The sequence below is a fragment of the Emys orbicularis genome, chromosome 2 (assembly GCF_028017835.1).
Source record: "Emys orbicularis isolate rEmyOrb1 chromosome 2, rEmyOrb1.hap1, whole genome shotgun sequence".
In the NCBI taxonomy this organism is placed as follows: domain Eukaryota; kingdom Metazoa; phylum Chordata; order Testudines; family Emydidae; genus Emys; species Emys orbicularis.
Window position 1 is genome coordinate 296,406,914 of NC_088684.1, and position 27,155 is coordinate 296,434,068.

Sequence of the window (27,155 nt, forward strand, 5' to 3'; positions counted from 1 at the left end):
GGATTTCATTCTTCGATGAGATTGCAAGTTTGGTTAATAAAGGTAACTGCATCGATGCAACAGACAGACTTTCATAAGGCTTTTGACATAGTATCACCTGATATTCTGATTAAAAATGGGCACTATACAAAATCAATAAAACACAAATTCAATGAATTAAGAAGTGGCTAACTGAGGTCTCAGAAATTAGCTGTCAATGAGGAATCATCATCACTGAATGGGAGTGTTTCTAGTAGGGGTCCATGGGGTCTGGCACAAGGCCTAGTGCTATTCAACATGTTCATCAGTGATCTGGAAGTAAATAGAAAATCACTGCTGATAAAGTCTGCAGATGACAGAATGGCACAGTAATAACTGATGTGGACTAGGAAGTCATACAGAGCAATCTGGATTGTTTGGTAAGATGGGCACATTCAGACAAAATGTGTTTTAATCCAACCAAATGCAAAATTACCCATCTAGGAACAAGGATTGCAGGCCATACCTACAGACTGAGGGACTCTGGGTTCTGAAAGGGATTTAGAGGTCATAGTAGACAAGTAACACACTATATTCCCAGTGTGATGCTGTGGCAAAAAAAGCTAATGTGATCCTTGGATGTATAACAGGGGAGTGGTGAGTAGGGGCAGGGAGGTGATTTTACTACTGTATATGGCACTGGTGAGACTTACGCTGGAATACTGCATCCAGTTCTGAATGGTGAAAAGTTGGAGAAGAGGGTGCAGAAAACAGCCACAAAAATAATCTCAGGCTGGAGAAAATGCCTTACAGTGAGAGACTTAAAGAGCTCAACCTGTTTAGCATGTTAAGAAGACTGAGAATTGACTTGATTACAGTCCTTTCACAGGGAGAAAATACCAGATATAACTTAGAGAATTTTTTCACTTCAAGGTCCCAGAAACAAAGACAAGGTTTTCATCTCGAGGCCAAAAGACCAAAAACATCAAGACACTTGATCACGGCCTTGGATAGACCAAGAGACTACCTACACCTGACCAGAGCTCAAAGGGCTCTTTAATCTAGCAAGAAAGGCAGAACAAGAAGCAATGGCTGGAAGCTGAAGCCAGACAATTCAATTAGAAATAAGGCACAATTTCTTAACTGTGAGGGTGATTAAGCATTGGGACAAGTTACAAAGAGGAGTGAGGGGTTTCCCATTCCTTGATATCTTCAGATCAACACCGGGTGTCCTTGCTTTAGCCAAGTACAAGTTACCCCTTCACTGAGCAAAGTGTAAACAGGGTGAAATGTAGATGGCCTGTGATATACACAGGCTTGGAAGTATTAGATTCTTACCAGTAAATATTGATAAATGTCAATTTCATCTAACACATACAAACCAACAGAAAAATATTTCCATAGATAATAACAGAAATTTACAGATCGGCAAAATAAAAAAAAATGCTGCTGGCGAACTTAGAGTTTGATTTAAGGGTATTTACTTGATTATTTTGACATGTGATGTTGACAATTTGTGTTTTAGACTTTTATTAAAAGCTTTAACTTTTTGAACTTCAACATCTACTGTCAATAAATAATTTCATGACCCCTCTTATTGTCTGACCACCCCATAATTTCCTGTGAAAATTTTAAAAAGACAAAAATAAAAAAATGCTTAAAAACAAAACGTTAATATCTGTTGAAGTTACAAAAAAATAAAAATCTAATTCTGCCAAGCCTACATATTCAGGAGGTCAGAATGGATCATCTAATGGTCCCCTTCCGGTCTCAGACTCTGAATTTATGAAACTTAAATTTTCTGTCCCCTACGTCTATGCATCTGCCTACCACCATCTCTACACACCTATCACACTTCAAGTTCACACCTATCACAGCTCAAGCAGCCCCTCACCATTTGTGGCCAAAAATGTGATAGTTTTATTTGAAACTGAAGAACTAGCCACTTTATTTAATGGCAGCCTAAATGTGACAAACTTCTGGGGCCAGAGAAGGGCAAGCGTGGAATTTGCTGATTATTGCCTCAGTTCAAACTGTCAGGGGCGCTATGAGCTGCAAGAGGTGGCTACATTTCTGTGAACTAATCCAAATACTAACATTTTTCAACAGAAGCTAGCAACAGTTTAGAAAGAAAGGGTGCTCGTCCTGAGCTCAGCAGGGCAATGCTTACATGTTGGCCTTTTGGGTGGGGAAGTAGCAGTGTTTCTCAGACCGGAGGCTGTTGTAACTGGAGACGCTGCAGTTGTCCTGGGCGTGGCAGGGCTGCTCTTTACAGCAGCTCGAGGTGTCGTAGCAGACAGTGGTTTTGAAAGTGAGGTCCGTTTGTCTGGGCTCTTCGCATCTGTTACCTGGTAACAAAAGGCTACACTGAAACCGATGGCCCATTTACAAACAGTACTCTCAAGATGTAGCTGAAAGAGAACTTGGAAAGTGCTGAAATTCCTTTTCAAAAGTGCTGAAGCACAATTGTTTGGATTCTTAAATACATAAGCTAGCCACTGCTAAGAAAAGTTCTGTAACATGGAAAATTCTAAAACAAATGTCCTATAGTACATGAAAACCTGCGGCTGGCTATACTTAGGCCTGGTCTACACTACGAGTTTAGGTCGACTTTAGCCGCGTTAAATCGAATTAAGCCTGGACACGTTCACACGACGAAGCCCTTTCTTTCGACTTAAAGGGCCCTTTAAACCGGTTTCTTTACTCCACCTCCGACGAGGGGATTAGCGATAAAATCGGCCTTAGTGGGTCGGAATTGGGTTAGTGTGGACGGAATTCGACGTTATTGGCCTCCGGGAGCTATCCCACAGTGCTTCATTGTGACCGCTCTGGACAGCACTCTCAACTCAGATGCACTGGCCAGGTAGACAGGAAAAGCCCCGCGAATGTTTGAATTTCATTTCCCGTTTGCTGAGCGTGGAGAGCACAGGTGACCACGCAGAGCTCATCAGCACAGGTAACCCAGGATCGCAAAAGACCTCCAGCATGGACAGAACGGGAGGTACGGGATCTGCTCGCCATATGGGGAGATGAATCAGTGCTGGCTGAACTCCGAAGCAGTAAACGAAATGGCAAAATATTAGAAAAGGTCTCCAAGGCCATGAAGGACAGAGGCCATAACAGGGACGCACAGCAGTGCCGCGTGAAAATTAAGGAGCTAAGGCAAGCCTACCACAAAGCCAGAGAAGCAAACGGAAGGTCCGGGGCTGAGCCGCAAACATGCCGCTTCTACGCGGAGCTGCATGCCATTCTAGGGGGTGCAGCCACCACTACCCCAACCGTGTGCTATGAGTCCCTCACTGGAGAAACACACAGGGAAGCGGGTTCAGGGTACGAGGAAGATGAGGATGAAGATAATGTAAATAGCTCACAGCAGCAAGGAAGCGGAGAAACCGGTTTCCCCAACAGCCAGGATATGTTTATCACCCTGGACCTGGAACCAGTACCCCCGAACTCACCCAAGACCCTGTGGGCACACAGGGGACCTCTGGTGAGTGTACCTTTGTAAATATTACACATGGTTTAAAAGCAAGCGTGTTTAATGATTAATGATTAATTTGCCCTGGCAATCGCGGCCAGTACAGCTACTGGAAAAGTCTGTTAACGTGTATGGGGATGGAGCGGAAATCCTCCAGGGACATCTCCAGAAAGCTCTCCTTCATGTACTCCCAAAGCCTTTGCAAAAGGTTTCTGGGGAGGGCTGCCTTATCCCGTCCGCCATGGTAGGACACTTTACCACGCCAGGCCAGTAGCACGTAGTCTGGAATCATTGCATAACAAAGCATGGCAGCGTATGGTCCCGGTGTTTGCTGGCATGCAGACAACATCCATTCCTGATCGCTCTTTGTTATCCTCAGGAGAGTGATATTATTCACGGTCACCTGGTTGAAATGGGGCAATTTTATTAAGGGGACATTCAGAGGTGCCCCTTCCTGCTCTGCTGAACAGAAATATTCCCCGCTGTTAGCCACGCGGTGCGGGGGAGGGGTGAAGTGATCATCCCAGAGAATTGGGTGTGGGGGGGAGGGGAATTAGTTGGGTTTGTGCTGCATGTTAACCCTGAAACCGCAGCCCCTCCTTTTACATTGCAAACCCATTTTAAATGGCCAACCCAACGGGTGCTTGGTATGGTTAATGAGAGCAGTACTGTTTTAAACCATCCCCACATGTTAACAAGGTTAAAAAAGCCAAAAGACTGTGTCTTACCATGGCTGCCTGCAAGCTGAAATCTGTGGCCTGGCAGTGCGTGAGTTCTCTCTCACACCAAACCGGCAGGCCCTCAATATAAGAGGAAAAATGCGACCTTGTAACGAAAGCACATGTGCTGTGTAATGTGAACAGCAAAATTTAACGTGAAAGAGTGTACCCATTGTTCTCTAAAATGTGTCCTTTTTAACCACCTCTCCCTTCTCCTCCGCCAGCTGCAAATCTTTCTCCTTCACAGAGGCTAGTGAATATTCGAAAGCGAAAGTGAAGGACGCGTGATGAAATGTTTACAGAACTACAGACTGCCTCCCACGCTGACAGAGCACAGCAGAATGCGTGGAGGCAGTCAATGACTGATTATAGAAAAGCCCAATATGAGCGAGAGGAGAGGTGGCGTGCTGAATCGCGGGCTGAAGATGAGAGGTGGCGTCAGCTTGCACACAGATGGCAAGAGTCGATGCTCCGGCTGCTGGAGCATCAAACTGATATGCTCCAGCGTATGGTTGAGCTGCAGGAAAGGCAGCAGGAGCAGAGACCGCCGCTACAGCCCCTGTGTAACCAACAGCCCTCCTCCCCAAGTCCCACTGCCTCCTCACCCAGACGCCCAAGAACACGGTGGGGGGGCCTCCGGCCACCCAGTCACTCCACCCCAGATGATTTCCCGAGCAATAAGTGTTAAAGTTTTAAAGTTTTAAACTGCAGTGTGTCCTTTTCCTTCCCTCCTCCCCCACCCATCCCGGGCTACCTTTGCAATTATCCCCCTAGTTGTGTGATGAATTAATAAAGAATGCATGAATGTGAAGTAACAATGACTTTATTGCCTCTGCAAGTGGTGCTTGAAGGGGGGAGGGCAGGGGAGGGTGGGGTGGTTGGTTTACAGGGAAGTAGAGTTAACCGGGTGGGTGGGGGGGCGGAGATTTCATCAAGGAGAAACAAACAGAAGTTTCACACCGTAGCCTGGCCAGTCACAAAACTCGTTTTCAAAGCTTCTCTGATGCGCACCGCGCCCTGCTGTGCTCCTCTAACCGCCCTGGTGTCTGGCTGCGCGTAATCAGCGGCCAGGCGATTTGCCTCAACCTCCCACCCCGCCATAAATGTCTCCCCCTTACTCTCACAGATATTGTGGAGCGCACAGCAAGCAGCAATAACAATGGGGATATTCTTTTCGCTAAGGTCTGAGCGAGTCAGTAAGCTGCGCCAGCGCGCTTTTAAACGTCCAAATGCACATTCTACCACCATTCGGCACTTGCTCAGCCTGTAGTTGAACAGGTCCTGACTCCTGTCCAGGCTGCCTGTGTACGGCTTCATGAGCCATGGCATTAAGGGGTAGGCTGGGTCCCCAAGGATCACGATAGGCATTTCAACATCCCCAACGGTTATTTTCTGGTCCGGGAAGAAAGTCCCTTCCTCCAGCTTTCGAAACAGAACAGAGTGCCTGAAGACGCGAGCATCATGTACCCTTCCTGGCCAGCCCACGTTGATGTTGGTGAAACGTCCCTTGTGATCCACCAGGGCTTGCAGCAGCATTGAAAAGTACCCCTTGCGGTTTATGTACTCGGTGGCTTGGTGCTCCGGTGCCAAGATAGGGATATGGGTTCCGTCTATTGCCCCACCACAGTTTGGGAATCCCATTGCAGCAAAGCCATCCACTATGGCCTGCACGTTTCCCAGAGTCACTACCCTTGATATCACCAGGTCTCTCATTGCCCTGGCAACTTGGATCACAGCAGCCCCCACAGTAGATTTGCCCACTCCAAATTTATTCCCGACTGACCGGTAGCTGTCTGGCGTTGCAAGCTTCCACAGGGCTATCGCCACTCGCTTCTCAACTGTGAGGGCTGCTCTCATCCTGGTATTCTGGCGCTTCAGGGCAGGGGAAAGCAAGTCACAAAGTTCCACGAAAGTGCCCTTACGCATGCGAAAGTTTCGCAGCCACTGGGAATCGTCCCACACCTGCAGCACGATGCGGTCCCACCAGTCTGTGCTTGTTTCCCGGGCCCAGAATCGGCGTTCCACGGCATCAACCTGCCCCAGGAACACCATGATTTCCACATTGCTGGGGCCTGTGCCTTGTGAGAGGTCTAGGTCCATGTCCATTTCCTCATCACTCTCGTCGCCGCGCTGCAATCGCCTCCTCCTCGGCTGGTCCTGGTTTTGCTTTGGCATGTCCTGGCTCTGCATATACTCCAGGACAATGCGCGTGGTGTTCATAGTGCTCATAATTGCCGCGGTGATCTGAGCGGGCTCCATGATCCCAGTGCTAGCTATGGCGTCTGGTCTGAAAAAAGGCGCGAAACTAGTATCTGACGGACCAGGGGAAGGAGGGAGGGAGGGGCGAGTGACGACATGGCGTACAGGTACAGGGAATTAAAATCAAGAAAGGTGGCTGTGCATCAGGGAGAAATACAAACAACTGTCACACAGAATGCCCCCCCCCAGAGATTTAACTCAAAAGCCTGGGTTTAGCAGGCCGTTGATTTGACGGAGGGAGGGGGGAAGGAAATGAATACAGAACAAATCTATTTTTTACATCTTAAGATGACGGTGGCAGCATGACTGATAGCCCTCAGCATTTTCTGGGTGCTTGGCAGCAAATACTGGGCGCTTGGCAGTTAGCCTTCAGGCCTATTGCACGATCTGCTGCTCAGGGAAGACTCTGCTAACGTGCGATGAGCCAACAGGGCGCTTGGCAGAAAATGGCATACTACGACTGATAACCATCATCATCAAGACAGTTCCATAGGACTGAGCATGTCTGCCCAGGTGCCCATGATCGACAGCCACTGCTGTACGATGAGGACGGTTACCAGTCGTAATAAACCATCTACTGCCAAAAGGCAAAAGGCAAGGGGCTGGTGCAATGCAGCCCCACGGCTGCCGGCACCCAGATCGCCAATGAAGGCTACCTGTCATGCTGCACCGTCTACCGCCAAAAGGCAGTTAGCTGCTGCTGCTGTGTAGCAATGCAGTCCCACGTCTGCCGGCACCCAGATGACATATGGTGACGGTGAGCTGAGCTGAGCGGGCTCCATGCTTGCCATGGTATGTTGTCTGCACAGGTAACCCAAGTAAAAAGGCGCGAATCTATTGTCTGCCGTTGCTCTGACGGAGGGGGAGGGGCCTGACGACATGTACCCAGAACCCCCCGCGACACTGTTTTGCATCATTCGGGCATTGGGATCTCAACCCAGAATTCCAATGGGCGGCGGAGACTGCGGGAACTGTGGGATAGCTACCCATAGTGCAATGCTCCGGAAGTCGACGCTAGCCTCGGTACTGTGGACGCGGTCTGCCGACTAGAGCACTTAGAGCATTTTATGTGGGGACACACAAAATCGGCTGTATACAACCGATTTCTATAAAACCGGCTTCTATTAATTCGACCTAATTTCGTAGTGTAGACATACCCTAAGTGAAGGACAGGGAGGTTGGTGCACCCTAAAATTCATTATTCAGTATCTGGGAAGCTCCACTAGATTCCCGAGCTGACAGGAGTAGTCCATTTGTAGACTTGCACAAAGTATTTATTTTGAGCTCCACTGTTTTTTTTCAGTCATTAGTTCCCTAGCATCATGTCACTCACTAACCTCTGGGAGAGGAAGCTATTTAATTACAGGCCAAAATGCTTTCCAGGCTAAAAAGGCATTTGGCAGATCATCTGGAACACAACAGATCGATCAATTTATGAACAACTGACCCATCAGGAAAATGGAGAATGGTTTGTTCCTTCCTGGAAAACTAAACAGGGGGAACGATTTGACTGCAACATCAACAGAAATTGGAAATAATTTAGAAGTGGTTATTTGGGGAAGGGGGGGGCAGGGGAGTTACACAATATTAGGTAATGACTCAGAATTTCTGCGGTATTATGGCTTACCTAAAATCAATTTTAAAAAGTGTTATAAATTTATGAATAATGATAATTTTAGAAAAGTAACTATGGAAGGAGGAAGTGAAAGTGGGATTACTTACCCAAAAATCAGTATTTCCATCAAAATATATATTGGCTTTGTTCAGACAGACAAAGACACATATATTTGCCCTTTTGTAACCACCTGTATAGGGGACACTCAAACACAATCCGTTAGATCTGTGTTTGACAGTAAAGGCCTTAAACACACTGATGAATGTAAAGATTTACAGCTGAAATTTATTTTAACATTCCTTTGCAGTTTTTGTACTACTGCATGAGAATATACACATGAAGTTGTTATAAACAAAAATGTCTTGCTTCAAATTGGATATAAATGTAAGCACCTAGATGTAATAGTTGATTAAATTTAAACATCTAGAGATGATGCAGTGAGAGGTGAAGTAAACGGTTTTATTTTCCTAGCTGAGTGAGGAGCAGAAAGTCCATTAGATTTTTAAATTGCTCCAGTTTAATAATCTCTGATGCAATTACAAACAAGAACTTAAAAAAAAAATTTTGTATTTTGTCAGTGTCCCTTTAAAAGTCTGGTGTTCTACAAATACCAAATACACACTGCACAACCCACTTATAGGTCACAATCAGCATGGGGGACATTGAAGACAGGCTTCCAGTTCTCTAAATTGAGTGCTTATATCCTTCTTTAGCTCTAGGATATGATGCTTTAGAGTTGGCTGGCGCGTGAATGACCACGGAATTACAACCTGCAAGCATTTACTGGGCAGATCAATTAATAAGTCGTATCTAATGGAATCCATCATCATGGTATCTGGGCCCTATCGAAATTACATAAAGTGACATTGAATTGGAAGGATTGCACCCAATCCGCAAACACCATTAGGGTATGTATGTGTGGGGTGGGGAGGTTATTCCTGCTGCTCATCTCAAGGGGAGTGTTGGTAGGTCATTCTTCCGGGGATTTATTTGGGAAGACATTGGAGAAGATTTCACAGAGCTATTTATGAGTGGAAGCATCTCTATTCGGTCACCTTGTCTATACCCCTGCTTTGTGTCACAATTGATATTACCTACAATGGGTGATTAGTCTGTGTCTTGAAGACATCCAATGATGGTAGATTTCCACAACCTGTTTCGGCAGCTTCTTCCAGTCCCTTATTAATATTTAACATGACTTTTCCCTACCATAGCTTAAACCCAGTTATTATTGTAATAGTCTCTGCTTTGCCTTGTTAGACTGTAGCTATCCAGTACTCTTAACCTTTCCCCTTCCTACGTCCCAGTGGTCTTATTTACCCTCTGTTTTACCAGTTTTCTTGTTGACTTATTTGGTCTAGCTCTTTTTATAGAATGTGGAGTTGAACATTAACATTAAGTTCCCAATTCAATCACATTAATTCAACAGTTCTCTGAAGTATATAATGCAGAACAAAGAAGGTTACAGGCTTTTGTTTTAAATTTAAAAAAATAAAGAATTTTCTTGAGCACCTTTTAGTAGTTCATGATAATAACTACCAAAACACAGAGGAAAGTTTCAACGCTCTCCTGCTCTTCCTACTCCTCAGTGCCAAAATACATATTCTGCTCAGATCCATGGAGGCAAAATCTTGTGTCCATGCAGATCTCATAGCAAGATCAGGCTTTAATCTTATTGTTCCATTGTTGTCTCTAGAACTATGCTACCCTTTGATTCCTGTCGACTGTTGCTAGTCAGATAAAACAGTTACCTGGATTTTGGTCTACAAGTGAAATATTCTCTCTTACCTTTGGTTTAGTGTCTTTAGGAGTTAAAGTGGAGGGACGTGTAGTACTGGTGGCTGGGCGTTTAGGAGTAGTGGCTGAAGTAGGACCTGCAGTAGGGCTGGTGGGTTTTTTGTTTTGGCCAGGTGTGGTAGAAGCTGGCCGCTTGGGGCTTGTAGTGGACATAGGCTTGGTTTTCGTTGCTGCAGGTTTTGCTGATGGTGTGGATGCTGAAGGCTTTACATTTTTCAAAAAGCAACATCCAATGTAAACACAAACACAGACAAAAAGAAAAAAAACAGCGCAGTGTAAACAAAAAGGTTAAGCAGCAAGGAACATAAAATGCTATTTAGAGGAAACAAAAACATTAAACGTCCTGTTTTCTGAGCGTAACAAAAGAAAGGCCGGGAGCTGGCCTATAACATTGACAGTAAGTAATGTATTACCGGCTTTACAGATGGGGAACAGCAACGCTGGGACCAGGATTTTGCCCTCTGAAGTGAGTAAGAGTTTTGCTATTAAATTCAATGGGACCAGAATTTGGCCCAGAGACAATGAAGGCCCCAGAAGACAGTCAGTGGTGGAGCTGCAGTTAATACTTGGAGTTCCTGACATTTAGTCCTATGCTCAATGAATGGGACATTTCTGTCTAATTGTACATCTATAATGCAGTGCAAGATCTAAATCCTAATCTAATCTAAATCAATGGCCAAATTCCCAATGTCTTCAGTGTGACCTGGATTCAGCCTTAGGTATCAACTCTTAATAAAAATTGGAGCTTAGTTGTTTAAAGCCTATTCCTTTGGATTTGTCAGGTGACAACGTGAATGAGAGTAAAACCATGGCATTCACTGATAGAGAGATTACTGTTTGGGTTCAAAACTTCAGTAAGAGTTCTGGTTCAGACTGCTGCCATCTCTTTGAGGTAGAGACCATCTGTTTGTACAATGCCAAGCAGACTAGGGCCCCAGGTCCTGATGGGGACCCCTGGATGCTACTGAAATACAAATAAATTAATAATAACGAAACTATCAAGTGGATCAAAATTTGAATGTTCTTGAAATGTCATTATGAAAATTTATTGTTCTCCCCACCATGGACATTGCCTAATTTATTATTTTACATTTAAATTGAGCATAAATTTGTTGGGCTAAATCCCGTTTCAATTAGATTTACTGAAGGCCGATTTGTTTGTAACTTTACAATTGAATTACATTGTTTGGTGTTCAAATGAAATACTTCCCAGAAGCCACTAGCTCAGAAAACAGAACTGTATCATCACAGCTTAAGAAGCAAGGAGTAAAGCAAGCAGGGGAAACCAAACCCACAGAGCTGGGTATAAAGAAGCCATGAAATAATGGCAAACCTACCTTGGTCTTCTTCTCAGGGCTTGGAGGAAGCTCTTTGTTTGGAGGTGCTGTGATGTCACTTCCCGTCAGAAGCTCCACCGGTTTTATCTCTTCTGGTTTTGCTGATCAAAAGAAGACGACATCCATATATATTTTAAACTTCATTTACATTCATTTATTTTAAAAATGCCACTATAATGGCATTGAAGGACAAATACTGCACAAAGAGCAGCTAAGGTTATATGATGGCTGCTTCTGGAAAGGCTCTTGGGAGTTGGAATGCCTTTCATGAGCCTTTCCAGAGATCACGAACTTCCCAAATACCCATATGGTTTAACTAGAGAAAGTAACAGCTGACCCAACAAGCCATTATTAACATCTGTAGAAAAACTCTCTTTAGTGTCTATAGGAAAACTCATTGTCTAATAAGTTGTACCTAAAAACTGTTAGGTATATAGGTTGCTTATTTACTTGGACCAATTTCAGCCCAGAATATAAAACCCCAAAATATAAAACTGCTTTTATGCTGTCCCTGTTTTATACCCATACTAGTGATACTGCTGGAACTTTTCTCTGACTTTAGTTCCTCTTATGTCACACTATATGGCAGTTCCCCACATCCACAATTTTACACTCTGAATATGGGAGATTCCCAGCAGCCAAAGTAATTTGACTGTTATAGCAGTAGAGGTTAAAAAGGTAAAGTAGAGATGTGGCAATTATGTTTAGACATAAAATAAATAGTACAGAAATGTATTAGTACAGAAGTTGTTAGACTTATCATGCTTTGGCATTGAATGTTTCACAGCACAAAAAGCTTTAATTTATGGGTTACAAAGTCAAGGGATGCCAGGATTTTGACTGCAATTTCTAATTTTCTTCACTGTTCTTCCAACAAAAGATGTCATTAAATTCCCAGCCATCAAAATTAAATGTACTGACTCTCACAAAGAAGTAGGGCTATAGTTATATTAAATGTGTCCCTTTCCACTTCCAAAAAATTTATCTGAAAACACTGTCCAAACACCAGTGAAAGACAAATCCCCCTCAAAAAACCCAAGCAAAACCCTTTTAAATAGCAACCTAATGATATTTTTCTTCCCAAATCTTTTAATTTGGCACAAAATAGAAAAGCACTTGAAGATCTAAAGTGGAGTAACTATAACAGAAAATTGCAATTTGCACCCTGCAATACATTAAAAAAAAGTACAGAAACATCTGCTTCACATCACCAGAGTTTTATAATACCAGAGTCCGCTACACTATGAAGTGATTTACTGTTGCACTTTCAGTGGTATCTGAACTCTATGAACCATGTGGCCCACAAAACCCTTCACAAGTTTACTCAGTTTCCCTTGTCATCTGGAGAGTAAGATGCAGAATATTTGTATTTCTAAACATAAGAACATAAGGTATTTCTAAAAAAAAAAAAAAAAGAACATCCATTATACAACAGCTTGTCATGTTGTACGACCCTGGTAAGGATCGACTGGAACAGATGTGTGGTAAGTTGAACAACGAAAAGAGCCCTTCCCAGGGTCTTCCAAGAATTGCTGTGTACATTTCATATTTTCTGGCTTGCACATTTCACAGAGGCAAAGCCTTAAACACACACTCGCAGAACTGGTTTTGCTCACCCAAAGCATGTTTAGTTTCTTACCTGCTTTTGTCTACTTGGTGTTGCTCCATAATGCTTAAATGTTGTCTTCCCCCTGTACTAATTACAGGGGGCTTTTTTCTTGCATTATATTCGGCCGGTCTCCTTTTCCCGAGAAACGACATTAAAAGTTACAGAGCTGCAGTTTCTTTTCTAAACACAAAAATCTTTCCATAGAAAGACTAGCACTGAAACTGATGGGGGTATTTCTTATTGTAGGTCTGAGGCCAGAATCATTGACCAGCTCACATTCTACTAGTCAGAGCCCAATTCTTTTTGGTAACTAATCTAAATTGGCCCATACACACAGGTAACTTCTACTGAAGTTCAATAAACCATTATGTTTTTCCCTTAGTTTGTCAACCATAACTGTAGCAGCAGCATAGGAAAGAATCATTGTCAGCAATTCTGGGCTCTGAACAGCATATTTCTGTCCATTAGTTGGTTGAGGCTAAGTCTCTACAGGCATTTATTCTGCCTTGAAACTTGGGTCTGGAGAGAGTTTTATTTATTAGTTCAAATTTGTACAAAATTATAATGGTCTTACATAAAACCACACATTGCTATCTTCCTATTGGCCTCTGTGGTACCACAGATCCCAAGGTGACCCTCCACCAATTAGCAACTGCCTTCAGGTGATATCAGCTGCTTATCATTTCAGCTAATTCAGCAGCAACACCAAACCTCGTTTGATGATCATGTTTGAACATTCCGTGTCTATAATGCGAAGCTGTTTATTCCGGCACAGGCTGTGTCACCCAGTTGAATCCTATTCAGATGTATTCCTGATTAGTTTCTTACTGTCTTTTGAGTACAAAAGTAATGCAATGAAATTCCCTTTCTTTTGCAGACAGCAGTGTAATCTATACCCATGGAAGTAAGCATTGGACACTGTAAATTAATAAATTTATAAATGAATGGAGATATACCTATCTCCTAGAACTGGAAGGGACCCTGAAAGGTCACTGAGTCCAGCCCCCTGCCTTCACTAGCAGGACCAAGTACTGATTTTGCCCCAGATCCCTAAGTGGCCCCCTCAAGGATTGAACTCACAACCCTGGGTTTAGCAGGCCAATGCGCAAACCACTGAGCTATCCCTCCTCCCCACTCCTTGGATTATGCCTTGGTTGAATCTCACTCCAACCAAGGCATAATCAGAATGAAAATTCTGAGACAATGGTGTTAAGGTTCTAAAAAATTAACAATAACTTAAGGGGAAGAAAATCTTAACAGAACACTGAAGTTTAAAAAAAAATCATGCCACCTAGGAAAGCCTGGATATTTTAAAATGATACAGCTACACTGTATCATCAAGGTGATGGTGCTACATTGGGGGATGTCACTGTTACATTATGAATTAGAAGGTGATTTGTGTAGATAATCATTAGTTACCTTCTTATATATGCCAGGCTGGTGGGGTGCAGCAGCAATTTCCGACCACAAAGGGCCAACCAAGAAAACAGCATTTGTGCAGGTGTCTCCTTTCCATTATTATCCATTATAAACTCGGATGGGGAAGCGGGGGGTTGGCAGGGCCTCAAGGGACATTAGACGGGCATTTTTGTTTTACATTCTCTTTCTTTCATTTAATTAACCACCCAACACGCTCATCAGTACATTTGCCTTCGTTCATCATTTAATTACTAGGCTGCTCTCTTTTCAAACATGGAGCACAGCACTGCCTGGGAAGATTTGCTAGTTACAGGGAATATTAGGAAAAGCTGCCAAATCTTAATCAAATTTGTTCATTAGTCTGTAAGAATCATTGAGGAGACCTTTCAGTTTGCTAGCTCCCCCAGTCACAGCAGTTAACCTACCAAAAAGGTATTTCAAGGACGTTTTTGTTCAAAGCTACAATGAAGTCTATTGCTACACTCTCCTGAGTAGAATTCTTTCTTTGTCTACTCCAGCTCTTGCTTCTCACTGAGTTTGCTGACGGTGAAACAACTCAGCTCAGCTGATCCAGCACAGAGAATCCAATTAATCTCTTTGGGGAAAAGTGAGAAGGGAATTTGAAGGAGAAAGAAAAAGGACATTCCACATAATGACCTGGCACTGAGAAAATGACTTATATAATGCTGGGATCAATTGTACTGGCCATACTGTTACTCCATGTAATCACAGCAATGGGAATAGCCGGTAGGATACTGTAACTCTATTCTTCCTTTTCCCAAAATGAGCCATTCATTAATCCAAACATAAATAAGCATGGAAATGATCAAACTTTTATTACATTTCAATTTAAGATAGTACAATCTGCCCCTGCCTCTCAGAATTTCCAGTAAATGAACTTTCCTATTGGAGAAAACTTCCTCAAACTATCTTGACTTGAGACATCAAAGCAATTACGGAAATCCAAAATAATTTAACAGTGCATCTCTAACTCCAATGCTGTCTTTACAAAAGCCTTGAACGTAAATCAAACCCAAAGGAAAGTTGTAATGTTAAATAATTAGTGCATAATATTAGCATTAATGGGCACATTCAAGCGTGCATTAAAAACTCTCTATAAACACCGTCAGCAGAACATGGCAGTTTCAGAGTTCAGGAGCTGCTGCTGATCACAGGTGTGGCTGGTAAGTGCCACCTGTTACTAAAGTTGCCCACTTTCCATTATAAGACCCTGTTTTCAGTTGCTTATAAAACTTTGCCAAATGAACCATCTGGGCTGATATTTTATGTTCTGGGTTTCTGCCTCAGGCTTTTCATTTCAGTCAAACTGGTTCAGACATTTCTGAGAATGAAGCTAGGGAAAAGAGGAAGTTACCTTGTGCAGTAATGATGGTTCTTTGAGATGTGTCCCCCGATGGGTGCTCCATGACCCACCCACCTCCCCTCTACTTTGCAGCTCTTGTCAAGGACTTTGCGGTAGAGAAGGAACTGAGGGGGGTTTGCCCACGCAGCACTGGTTAGCCTCGTGGCAGAGCACGAGGGCAGGGACAGCGCATGTGCGGGCCGAACAGAGACTGCTACCAAAGTTCTCCCATCAGCACCACAGGGACGCATATGCACCTCCAGTGAAGCACCCATAGGGACACTACTTGAATAAGAAATAAATTTTACCCACGATAAAAAATTCTGGCAACCCTTTGAAAACCTCTAGCGCCCACATGCTTTGGAGTAGGGACTTGAAATTTGGTAGAGGTAGTCTTTTGCCAAACTGATGAACATCTGCCCAAATTTGGCCAAGTTATATGCCTTTGAAAAAAATCGCAGTTCACACATGATCAGTTGAAACTTTAATTTTAGCAGCTAAAATTTCAAAAGATTCTGTCCTCAATGAGCATGCTCAAACCTCTCACAGCTCCTAGTGCTGATCAGACTGCACATGTCCCATCCCCACAGAGCAGGCTCTTCAGCCCAAGGCTTCAGGGTCAAAGCCAGTCTTTCCCTGTAATGGTTGCTCCCAGCAGTTCCAAGCCAGGATGGGGCTGGGCACTGGAACGGAGAACAGGGAGCCTGTTTCTCCTGTGCTCTCAGTGACTCCTCTTCTGCTATTCAGGCAATGTGGAAGAACCACCACCTGATCTGAATGCAGGTGGTCAGGAATAGATTGGGACACAAGGTCTGGAGGGGGGTTGAGAAAGGAGACTTTGGTCAGTTTGGAACTGCGATGAGGTAATGCTCACCTGACTCTGAAGTGTGTGGGGGGGGGGGGGGGGAAGAGAAGAGGGGCAAAGCCAAGAGGGAAGAAAGGACATGATAAAAGGGAGAGACATTTGCCATGCTCTCTCTCTCTCTCCACGTCCATCTACAGACACCACACCAAGCAACTGAAGCGCTGATCAAAGTGGAGAGCCTGGCTGAAGAGCATCCAGCCAGCCTGTGGTGAGAAGCATCTAAGTTTGTAAGGGCACTGAAAGTGTTAAGATCAGCTTAGAATGCGTTTTGCTTTTATTTCATTTGACTAAATCTGACTTGTTATGCTTTGACTTATAATCACTTAAAATCTGTCTTTATAGTTAATAAATTTGTTTGTTTATTCTACCTGAAGCAGTGTGTTTGGTTTGAAGTGTGTCAGAGGTTCCCCTTGGGATAACAAGCCTGGTACATATCAATTTCTTTGTTAAATTGATGAACTCATATAAACTTGCAGCATCCAGCAGGCATAACTGGGCACTGCAAGACAGAGGTTCCTTGGGATGTGTCTGGGGGAGGGATAGCTCAGTGGTTTGAGCATTGGCCTGCTAAACCCAGGGTTGTGAGTTCAATCCTTGAGGGGGCCACTTAGGGATCTGGGGCAAAATCAGTACTTGGTCCTGCTAGTGAAGGCAGGGGGCTGGACTCTATGACCTTTCAGGGTCCCTTCCAGTTCTATGAGATAGATATATCTCCATTTATAGATATTGGCTAGTGTCATTTGCTTGCACAATCCAAGGAGCAGCTTACATGCCAGAGGCTGTGCATGAACAGCCCAGAAGTGTGGGTTCTCACAGCAGAGCAGGGTAAGGCTGGCTCCCAGAGTCAAGGATTGGAGTGGCCTAGCAGATCACCAGTCCAGATAACACCAGAGGGGAACGTCACACCAACCCTGCTGGCGAACAAGGTGGGTGTGTGGCAGGGTGCTGCTGCAAACACACCTAATCAGCCCCTGGCATGCCAGCCCCAATCAAGGGGGATAGATTGGGGCTGGTTGAAAAGCCTCATGGCTGCCTGGTGATTGACAACACCTGCCAGCCTGATAGGCCAAGCACTACAAAGGCTGGGAAGGAGCCAGAAGGAGCAGGGGCAGCCAGAGAGAGAGGGGTCAGTCAGGGAGGGAGGTGGAAGCCCTCGAGCTGGTTACTGACCCAGCCTGTGGTAGGCAAGAAACCTGTAAGGATTGTATATAGTTGGACACCAGTGGTGGGAAAACGCGTAAAGAATAAAGGACACGGGTGTTGCACAGAGCTGAAGTCTCCCTGGACTTATCTGGGAGGGCAGCTGGGCCCAGAAGAAGAGGGGCCGGCTGTGCACCTCATGACATGTGGAGGCTTGTCCAGGATCCTTTTGTGCCAGAGCTATAGTTTGGTGACCCGGGGATGGAGGGAACCCTGCAGTGGCAGACTCAGCAGTAGGAGGAGATGCAGAAGACGCTGCAGGCCTTCCAGCAATCCCACCAGATGGAGAGACAGGCTCTACTCGCCTGGCAGGCCGAGCAGCAGAGGACTGTACAGGACTTATTAAGGAGCAGGAGGGGGTGCAACAACAACTCCTGCAGAAACTGGTGAGTTCCTTGGGGGGAGATGGCACCCGCACTACGGGCTATCCTGAAAGATGATCCTTTACTCTCACAGATCTTGGGAGACAGACCTGTCCTCGCTTACAGACAACCCCCCAACCTAAAGCAAATACTCACCAGCAACCACACATCACTGAACAAAAACACTGACCCAGGAACCTATCCTTGTAACAAAGCCCGATGCCAACTCTGTCCACATATCTATTCAAGTGACACCATCATAGGGCCTAATCACATCAGCCATACCATCAGGGGCTCGTTCACCTGCACATCTACCAATGTGATATATGCCATCATGTGCCAGCAATGCCCCTCTGCCATGTACATTGGCCAAACCGGACAGTCTCTACGTAAAAGAATTAATGGACACAAATCTGACATCAGGAATCATAATACTCAAAAACCAGTGGGAGAACACTTTAACCTGTCTGGCCATTCTTTGACAGACCTGAGGGTGGCTATCTTAAAACAGAAAAACTTCAAAAACAGACTCCAAAGAGAGACTGCTGAGCTGGAATTGATATGCAAACTAGACACAATCAACTCAGGGCTAAATAGGGATTGGGAATGGCTGAGCCATTACAAACGTTGAATCTATCTCCCCTTGTAAGTATTCTCACACTTGCTTCTTATCAACTGTCTGTACTGGGCTATCTTGATTATCACTTCAAAAGTTTTTTTTTCTCTTACTTAATTGGCCTCTCAGACTTGGTAAGACAACTCCCACCTGTTCATGCTCTCTGTATGTGTGTATATATATCTCCTCAATATATGTTTCACTCTATATGCATCCGAAGAAGTGGGTTGTAGCCCACGAAAGCTTATGCTCTAATAAATTTGTTAGTCTCTAAGGTGCCACAAGTACTCCTGTTATTTTTAGAAGATAAAGTAGTTTAAATATTGTGCACCAGCTGGTACACCGAAGAAAAAACACTATCAAAGTTCATTCTAAGGCCAAGAGGAACGACACATGAAAAATACATCTGCATCTTAAAAGTCTCAAAGCAGGGAATTGTATTTACAGCTACAATTCTTAAGCCTCCGGGGATGTCTGGCTGAATTAAAATAGTGAGCACAAGCTAGGAAACGGGGGTGGAGATGGAAGGTAGGAATGATTATACGCAGCATGTTTGAAAAAAGGTCTCTGATAAGGTGAGGTCTTATTTCCGATATATTTTTCTTTAAAACTTTATAAACTCTTAGTGTATCAAAAATATTTGGGAGTAGCTGTTCATTAATACTTAAATCCCTGTCCTCCTACTCATCTCCTACTTCAGTTTTATGCAAATGATTTATTTCATCTGCCTGGCACCTATTGGCTGATTATGTTTGGGTCATTAATGTGCCTCAAAATGGAGGCATAGCCATATTCAAATATGCTTGTGAATGAGGCTATGCACTCAGCTCCGTATGCTTCCCAGCAAGGGATATTCGGCAGGCTAAACTGAACTGAAACATCTTTCACTGAAATAGCTCCATAATTCTCAAAATGGATTTTCTGTTGATGGCTCTAATCCTTAAAAATAGTAGATTAAGCAATAAGGGAATGATTATCCTTACTCTCCTTCTTAAACTAAAACACAACCAAACAGCCTTTGAAACAAAACGTAGATGCTTTAAACAATGTATATCCCCCACAAAAAGCTGCTGCACCAGCACAGCAAAAATCAACACCACTTAAACCTTTTCTTTGTCTAAGACTCTTAAGACAAAGTTTATCTACAAATAGAACACAGCTCAATTTAAACAGAGGTACAGTCCTCACCCCCTCCCCTTTCCAAAAAAAGGCTAAAGAAAATTTAAGTCTCTTTGACCCAAATACAGAATCACTAAGCATTTTATCTGGCAGAGAATGTAACTCAATGAGCCCGTACACATTCACTTAATATCAAGTATTGAGAACATCCGATTTATACCTCTCTGCCTGAATTCTGTGCATTTAGACTCATTTATTGAAGCTCTATACTTCACCCAAGCAAGAAAAAGCAGGAGGAATTGGAGGGGGGGGGGGGGGGACTTGGCTCAATTAATAGATTCATAGATTCTAGGACTGGAAGGGACCTCGAGAGGTCATCGAGTCCAGTCCCCTGCCCGCATGGCAGGACCAAATACTGTCTAGACCATCCCTGATAGACATTTATCTAACCTACTCTTAAATATCTCCAGAGATGGAGATTCCACAACCTCCCTAGGCAATTTATTCCAGTGTTTAACCACCCTGACAGTTAGGAACTTTTTCCTAATGTCCAACCTAGACCTCCCTTGCTGCAGTTTAAGCCCATTGCTTCTTGTTCTATCCTCAGAGGCTAAGGTGAACAAGTTTTCTCCCTCCTCCTTATGACACCCTTTTAGATACCTGAAAACTGCTATCATGTCCCCTCTCAGTCTTCTCTTTTCCAAACTAAACAAACCCAATTCTTTCAGCCTTCCTTCATAGGTCATGTTCTCAAGACCTTTAATCATTCTTGTTGCTCTTCTCTGGACCCTTTCCAATTTCTCCACATCTTTCTTGAAATGCGGTGCCCAGAACTGGACGCAATACTCCAGCTGAGGCCTAACCAGAGCAGAGTAGAGCGGAAGAATGACTTCTCGTGTCTTGCTCACAACACACCTGTTAATACATCCCAGAATCATGTTTGCTTTTTTTGCAACAGCATCACACTGTTGACTCATATTTAGCTTGTGGTCCACTATAACCCCTAGATCCCTTTCTGCCGTACTCCTTCCTAGACAGTCTCTTCCCATTCTGTATGTGTGAAACTGATTTTTTCTTCCTAAGTGGAGCACTTTGCATTTGTCTTTGTTAAACTTCATCCTGTTTAACTCAGACCATTTCTCCAATTTGTCCAGATCATTTTGAATTATGACCCTGTCCTCCAAAGCAGTTGCAATCCCTCCCAGTTTGGTATCATCCGCAAACTTAATAAGCGTTCTTTCTATGCCAATATCCAAGTCGTTAATGAAGATATTGAACAGAGCCGGTCCCAAAACAGACCCCTGCGGAACCCCACTCGTTATGCCTTTCCAGCAGGATTGGGAACCATTAATAACAACTCTCTGAGTACGGTTATCCAGCCAGTTATGCACCCACCTTATAGTAGCCCCATCTAAATTGTATTTGCCTAGTTTGTCGATAAGAATATCATGCGAGACCGTATCAAATGCCTTACTAAAGTCTAGGTATACCACATCCACAGCTTCTCCCTTATCCACAAGACTCGTTATCCTATCGAAGAAAGCTATCAGATTGGTTTGACATGATTTGTTCTTTACAAATCCATGCTAGCTGTTCCCTATCACCTTACCACCTTCCAAGTGTTTGCAGATGATTTCCTTAATTACTTGCTCCATTATCTTCCCTGGCACAGAAGTTAAACTAACTGGTCTGTAGTTTCCTGGGTTGTTTTTATTTCCCTTTTTATAGATGGGCACTATATTTGCCCTTTTCCAGTCTTCTGGAATCTCTCCCGTCTCCCATGATTTTCCAAAGATAATAGCTAGAGGCTCAGATACCTCCTCTATTAGCTCCTTGAGTATTCTAGGATGCATTTCATCAGGCCCTGGTGACTTGCAGGCATCTAACTTTTCTAAGTGATTTTTAACTTGTTCTTTTTTTATTTTATCTGCTAAACCTACCCCCTTCCCATTAGCATTCACTATGTTAGGCATTCCTTCAGACTTCTCGGTGAAGACCGAAACAAAGAAGTCATTAAGCATCTCTGCCATTTCCAAGTTTCCTGTTACTGTTTTTCCCTCTTCACTAAGCAGTGGGCCTACCCTGTCTTTGGTCTTCCTCTTGCTTCTAATGTATTGATAAAAAGTCTTCTTGTTCCCCTTTATTCCCGTAGCTAGTTTGAGCTCATTTTGTGCCTTTGCCTTTCTAATCTTGCCCCTGCATTCCTGTGTTGTATGCCTATATTCATCCTTTGTAATCTGTCCTAGTTTCCATTTTTTATATGACTCCTTTTTATTTTTTAGATCATGCAAGATCTCGTGGTTAAGCCAAGGTGGTCTTTTGCCACATTTTCTATCTTTCCTAACCAGTGGAATAGCTTGCTTTTGGGCCCTTAATAGTGTCCCTTGGAAAAACTGCCAACTCTCCTCAGTTGTTTTTCCCCTCAGTCTTGAGGGGAATGTCCATTAGCAACTATGAAATCCAACTATCATGAGCACTGGAGAAAAATACATACTATTCTCCAAACTCAGCCTTATGCTCGCAAGCCTGATAAGATAAACTTCTATATTTAGAGATAAATAATGTAAATATACTCTACTGAATCACACTGTTTTGCACTTGAAATTTGACACTAGGGTATGAACAGGACTGGCTAAACCACTGATGTATCTCGCTTGTCAATTCTTCCTTCCTACTAATGATAATGAAACTCAAAGTTACACAACTTTATGGACTGTTAAATGGCCAGCAATTAGGTGAGAGGGTCATAAGACTGACTATATCTAGTTACATGTTGTCCTGGGAAGGGGGAGTTACATCTAAGCACCTCCCAAATATATAAAAAACAGAAACCACCACCAGGAGAAAACTTGGCAGAGGGTCTCAACTCATAGGGCACTAAGACATAGGGCAAGTGATCTGAGTGAATATAAATTTATGAACCAATATGAGGGACAGACTAAAAGTTGAAGAAAAGTCTCAAAATTATTCAAAATGGCAGGTCATACTAGTGCCAGTTATATACTTACTACTTCAGGCATTATAGTCCACTGTGTTATTTTCAATATGTGAGGGAAGAGAGTATAATCACACTTCCTCTGAGATTGAAAGAGTAACCAATCTTGTCTACATAGTGCCTAGTACACGGTTGGCCCTCTTTGGGGACCATCACACCTTTTTGTGGTGAAGGGGCTTGCGTGTTCCAATGAACCTCAGAGCTAAGTTGCTGGGAGCTTCATGTTCCTGGTAGGATCTCCCAAGGCAAACAAGTCTGAAGGGAGGTCCCACACAAAACAGGGTCCAATCCCCCAAGTAATCAATGGTGGATCAGGCGGAAGAGGGTCCTTGGATTTCAGTGGCTGTGAAAGCGGATGAAGTGGAGATCTCCAGTCATCTCAGAGACTTTCCCTGCCACTGGGCCCCAGACCTCCAACTTGTCATGATTGTGTGGTCGCTGTAGGCGCTCCAGTTTCCCCACGTTAAAAGAAATCACACGCAGGCTTCTACCAAGGAAAATCTCTTTCCAACCTTCCAAGCCCTGCGGCGACCAACTAGTGGTGACGGGGACAAGACTGGTGAATCTGGCAATCTCTAGCCACAAATCTGCATGTAGGTGGCAGTAGTTAGATGGTCATCTGGTACCTAGACTAAGACTGGTGCAATTCAGCAGCTACTATCGCGACTGAGCAGTCCTCTTTAAGATCCTCTCTGCTCACCCCACATGGGAAGAGGGCTAGGAAAGGTGCCCTAAACCTAGGCTGTCTCATACACTCCTGGCTGGATTACCGCATCCAGTGGGATCACTATGCCTGCGGTTGAAGCTACAAACAGACAGTGACTTTTGCTACATGGAATGTTCACACGCTTATGGATAACAAAGATAATGTATGACCAGAAAGAAGAACTGTTATTGTCGCCAGGAAACCTGTGAGATATAACATCAATGTCTCTGCCTTGAGTGAGACAAAGTGCCCAGATGAAGGTCAACAGAGAAGAAGGTGGAGGCTACACCTTTTTCTGGAAAGGAAAATCTGCAGAGGACAGGCGCATTCATTGTGTCGGTTTTGCAATTAGGAATAAGTTTGTCAGTCAGTTTATAGAATTTCCTGTAGGAATCAATAAATGTCTTATGACTCTTTGTCTTGAGCTCAGCAACAACCAGTCTGTGCTGTCATCAGTGCGTATGCCCCAATGCTTGATTCTATCGAGGATATCAAGGAACAATTCTATACAGATCTTGACAGTCTTGACCAACATTCCCAAGGAGGACAAGATAATTCTCCTCAGAGACTTTAACGCTAGAGTTGGGATGGAGTCAGATCTCTGGAATGGCACTATTGGAAAAGAAGGAGTAGGAAAGCCTAACTCCAATGGCATCCTCCTCCTGAGTAAATGCATAGAACATGGCCTGGTCATCATGATCACCCTCATTAGACAAAGTGAGAAGTATAAGACCACCTGGAGACACCCTTGCTCCAGGCACTGGCACCTTCTTGACTATGTTATTGTTAGAGCTCGAGTTCAGGAGGATATCCCCATCACAAGGGCCATGCATGTAACTGATGACTGTTGGACAGACCATCGCCTTGTTAGATCAATCATGAATTTCCAGATCGCCTCAAGGCATCGCAAGCAGGCAAAATCAGTACGAAAGAAATTCAACGTCAAGTCCCTTGAAGATATAGTGACTCGGGAAAAACTTCAGCAGTGTCTCCAAGAGAAGCTTGCCGCTAAGCCTACAGCTGATGATGATAATGAAAATTTCTGGAAGGGATTAAAGACTGACGTTCTCTCGGCATGTGCTGAATCCATTGGCTATGTCACCCGCTATCACCAAGATTGGCTTGATGAGAACGATGCTGAGATTCTGGGCCTGCTTGACCAGAAAAATAAAGCTCACTGCATGTGGCAAAACAATATATCACACCAGCAGAAGAAAGGGTCATACACGCAACTCAAGGCTGAAGCCCAAAGAAAAATCCATGACATCAAAAATAAGTGGTGGCGAGAAAAGGCCAAGGAGATTGAGCTTTATGCTGATAAACATGACATGAGGAGTTTCTTTCAGGCAATAAGGGTCATTTACGGTCCATGCTCCCATGGACCCACACCACTCCGAGCCCAAGAGGGGTCAATGTATTTTAAGAACAGTGAAGCCATCAAAGCCAGATGGAGGGAGCATTTTGAGTTACTCCTGAAATGTGAGTCAACTGTCTCTGATGCCACTAGCAAATCTATACGTCAATGTCATGAAAGAGAATCTCTTGCTGACCCCCACCCCCAAGCCTTGAAGAAGTAACACGAGCCATTACGCAGACTAAGAACAATAAGGCAGCAGGGCCAGATGGCATACCAGCTGAAGAACTGGTAGGAAACTTTTTCTTCATATCTGGTATAATGAGAAGATTCCAGAAGACTTGAGAAATGCTAACATTGTTACAATCTTTAAGAAAGGAGATAAGTCGGAGGGTGGAAACTATAGAGGCATTGCCTTGCTATCTACAGCAGGGAAAATTCTTGCCTGTATCCTCTTAAACCGATTACTCCCCCTTGCTGAGGAAATATTGCCGGAATCTCAGTGCAGTTTTAGACTATCCCGCAGGACAATCAACATGATCTTTGTTGCCTGCCAAATCCAGGAAAAGGGTCTGTTCCCCATGAAGGTATTTACAGCCTGTAATCAGTCATCCCTTAACCTTCTCTTTGTTAAGCTAAACACATTGCACTCTCAGTCTATTACTATTTTCTAATCCTTTAATCATTCCCATGGCTCTGAATCCTCTCCAATCTACCAACACCCTTCTTGAATTGTGGACACCAGAACTGGACACAGTATTCCAGCAGCAATCACATCAGTGTCAAATACAGAGGTAAAATAACCTCTCTACTCCTGCTCAGGATTATCCTGATTATGCACCCCAGGATCCCAGTAGCTCTTTCGGCCACAGCATCACATGGGGAACTCATGTTCAGCTCATTATCCACCATGACCCCAACGTTTTTTTTAGCATCACAGCTCCTCAGGCTAGAGCTGCCCACCTTGTAAGTATGGTCTGAATTCTTTGTTCCTAGATGTATAAATTTATGTTGAGTCGTATTAAAATGCATATTATTTGCTTGAGACCAGTTTACTGAGTGATCCAAATTGCTCTGAATCAGTGACTGCCCTTTCCATTATTTACAACTCTCCCAATTTGTGTATAAGTTGCAAATTTTAGCAATGATGATTTTATGTTTTCTTCAAAAAGTTATTGATAAAAATGTTACACGGGACAGAACCAAGAACTGATCCCTTCAGGACCCACCAGAAACAGACCACCCGATGATTCCCTGTTTACTTACAGTTTCATAGAATCACAGAAATGTAGGGCTTGAAGGGACCTCGAAAGATCATCAAGTCTAGCCCCTTACACTGATGTGGACAAAGTAAACCTAGAACATCCCTGATGAGTGTTTGTCCATCCTATTCTTAAACGTTTCCAGTGATGGGGAGTTCACAACTTTCCATGAAAGCCTATTCCAGAGCTTAACTACCCTTACAGCAAGATGGAGAAAAATTATTTTTTTTATTTTGTTATTTAAATAATATTTTTTCTTCTTAAAAATAAACCTGTTTAGTGAATGAAATAAATGAAATCTGAAAATGAGAATGCCCCTTTCTTCAGAAAATAACTGAAGTACAAATGGAAAAAATGATTAAAATCAATTATTTAAATCAAGGCTTTCCACTTGGTTTAAATAGCTGATTTAAATCACCTTTATTTAAATCAGTCTATCGGATACAGCCTTGTAGTTAGAAAGTTTTTCCTATTATCTAACTTAAATCTCCCTTGCTGCAGATTATGCTGATGCTTTTTGTCCTACCTTCAGTGGACATGGAAAACAATTGATCCCCATCCTCTTCTCACCTGATCTGGCTCTTTTTTTCAACTCTGTGAAACTGGCCCTATTAAAGCAGCAAGTTTACATAATATTGGTCTGGTCTTTATTCTGCTTGCACATTATAAATGTGATCAAGTCATGATCACTTGTAAGCTATTAATTTCTAGTCCTGCAATCAGTTTCTCTTTATCTGTTACGACAAGGTCTAATATAGAATTCCCCCATGTTGGCTTTAAGACTTTTTGAGTTTGGAAATTATCATCTATAATATTTAGAAATTCCAAGGATGTTTTAGTACTTGCAGCAGGAGACCCCCCCCCCCCCCAAGCATATGTCACTCAAATTAAAGTCCCCCATGACCCTGTAGTTTTTTCCCTCCACATTATAGACAGGTACATACGAAGGTGGTTATCCTGCTCCTAGTGTGATTTGGTGGTCTGTAGCATACACCAAATAATATCCCACCTTGTGCTTTATTTATTAGAACATTGATCCATAAGCATTCAAAATCATTTTCTTCCAAGTTATCAGTGACTCAGAAACAGGCAATACCATTTTTGACAGAGTGTCACTTCCCC

General features: G+C 43.5%; 1 protein-coding gene across 1 annotated transcript in view; it reads right to left on the bottom strand.

Moving 5' to 3' along the window:
* MAP4 (microtubule associated protein 4) overlaps nt 1-27,155 on the bottom strand; it is a 257,932-nt gene that overhangs the window by 19,560 nt on the left and 211,217 nt on the right. Inside the window, exons 13-15 of the mRNA XM_065399719.1 lie at nt 11,164-11,264; nt 9,818-10,030; nt 2,129-2,306 (exon numbers count right to left, since the gene is read on the bottom strand). Of these exons, the coding sequence (XP_065255791.1) occupies nt 2,129-2,306; nt 9,818-10,030; nt 11,164-11,264 (492 nt within the window). The remainder of the gene's footprint in view (nt 1-2,128; nt 2,307-9,817; nt 10,031-11,163; nt 11,265-27,155) is intronic.